General features: G+C 38.7%; 1 protein-coding gene across 1 annotated transcript; it reads right to left on the reverse strand.

The window, feature by feature from the left end:
* Positions 1-533: 533 nt before the first annotated feature.
* LOC133284960 (NDR1/HIN1-like protein 10) lies at positions 534-1612 on the reverse strand. Its single transcript, XM_061482105.1, has one exon. It carries the CDS (start codon positions 1555-1557, stop codon positions 892-894), a length of 666 nt encoding a protein of 221 aa, XP_061338089.1. The 5' UTR covers positions 1558-1612; the 3' UTR covers positions 534-891.
* Positions 1613-1866: the final 254 nt, after the last annotated feature.

Raw genomic sequence — 1866 nt, forward strand, 5'->3', positions numbered from 1 at the left:
GTCATGTAAGCGGTTGTTTTTCAATTGGGAAGAATTCGTATTTACCTATCATTTGTATATATTAGTAAAGCGATATAAATAAATTATATTATCGCTATTTAAATGGGTGAAAAATGAGTGAGTAAAAATGACTCTAAGTCTCTTCAATAAATGTTGAATGCATGTAATGTGCTAGTAAGCCATATATTAATGATGATGAAAAAAAAGAAAGATAAATAGGTAATGAGAAAAAAGTTGTGCAAAAATCTCCTTAAGTGTAATAAAATTGTAATTTATTATTTCATATCATAATAGTATTGTTGAGCTTAAATTGCAGTTTTTCTTTCCGACACAAATTACGGTAATATTTACATGAATTATAGAAAAATTAAATATGATTTAGCATTATCTGTTAAAAAATGTATCCGTTTAATATGATTTAGCGATTATATATAAAATATATACTGAATTACTTTTTTGTTTGGATACATACAGACATAACGCGTTACTTGATGTCTAATAAAACTATTCATAAAGTCTACCACAAGTAAGTTAATAAGTTTATATCGACGTCGCAATCACAGGCAAGTACTTGGGAAACTAATTTACAAAATATAGAGGGAAAACCATATTTATTTATTAACAAAAAAAAAAAAAAACAAGTAAGATATATAAATAATAAACCGAAAATCCCCTCCACCTAATGGAATCGGAGAATATAGATACATACAAATGCATAAATGGTGCAATAAAATCCCTGAAAGACCCTCAAGGAGTATATAGTATATGACTATGTCCGAAACTCCAAAAGTCTAACCAATGAACAAATATCATATGAAATCCCACAAAAGAAAAACAAGAAGAAGACGACGAAATAGAATAGGATCGGATGATCTAATGGATCCAAATCCATCAGCGATCCCAGTCGCACTTGGTGGTCTGAAAGATACCGGCGGCAGGCGATGAAGGAATTTGCAAGTCACAGCTAATCTTAGGTTTCAGCGTCTTGGTCTTAAACACACCCAACTTGAATCTAACCCTCAGATACAGCTTCACATCGATAACGTAAACCCCCGAGTTTTTTTCCTTGTTTAGTTCTGAAGTCTGGTCAGCGTTGAGGGCTATGACCTGCTGACCCTTGAAGACAGGGTTTAACACGTTGGTGGTTTTGTGCCCCTGATAGAACGGGTCAAGGAAATCCGAGTCGAACCTTGCGTCCTGGAACAATGCACGCGCTTCGATGTAGTCGTAGTAAATACCGAGCCTCTTGTTGGGGTTGCGTACGGTGATGTTGAGAGCAAGGTCGTAGTTGAGGGTGTCCCCGGTGTAGTTGAATTGGCTGAGCGAAGCATCGGTGACGTGAACCTTCACCACGTTGGGACGGACGATGAGCCAGAAGAGGAAGACCGCTATTCCCACGATGAAGACGACGGTGAGGATGAGTTTGAAGATGAGGTTGAAGATGCAGCCGCAGCAGCAGTCGCAGCCGCCGCCACGACTTGGGCGGTGGTATGATTTTTGTGGCGGGATGGAGGGGCCGTAGTAGGCTCCGTTCAACTGGGGTTGTTTCTCATACATGGCTGATGAGTGATGCAACGACAAGACAATAATCAACAGAGAAAACAAAGTGGTAGTGTTGTATGAGATGAGAGTACAAACCCTCATCGTATTTAGTGGTTTTATAACCACCGAGTGTGGGGTCAAATAATTGGAAATGCGCGTGAAAGTCAACAAAATTAACTGGGGAAAGGATTGCGTCAACAAGTGTTAAATAAATACACTTGTGCGGGGTGCGGAGTAGTTCGATTTCAAGACGCGGTTGCTTATTATACGATGTTTTTATGCGTTTTCGGCTTGTGCGTCCACAGTGCTGATTCGTTGAAACTT

This window comes from Gastrolobium bilobum, unplaced genomic scaffold, assembly GCF_033153095.1.
Source record: "Gastrolobium bilobum isolate Gb01-03AN ecotype WA unplaced genomic scaffold, APGP_CSIRO_Gbil_v1 utg8437, whole genome shotgun sequence".
In the NCBI taxonomy this organism is placed as follows: Eukaryota; Viridiplantae; Streptophyta; class Magnoliopsida; order Fabales; family Fabaceae; genus Gastrolobium; species Gastrolobium bilobum.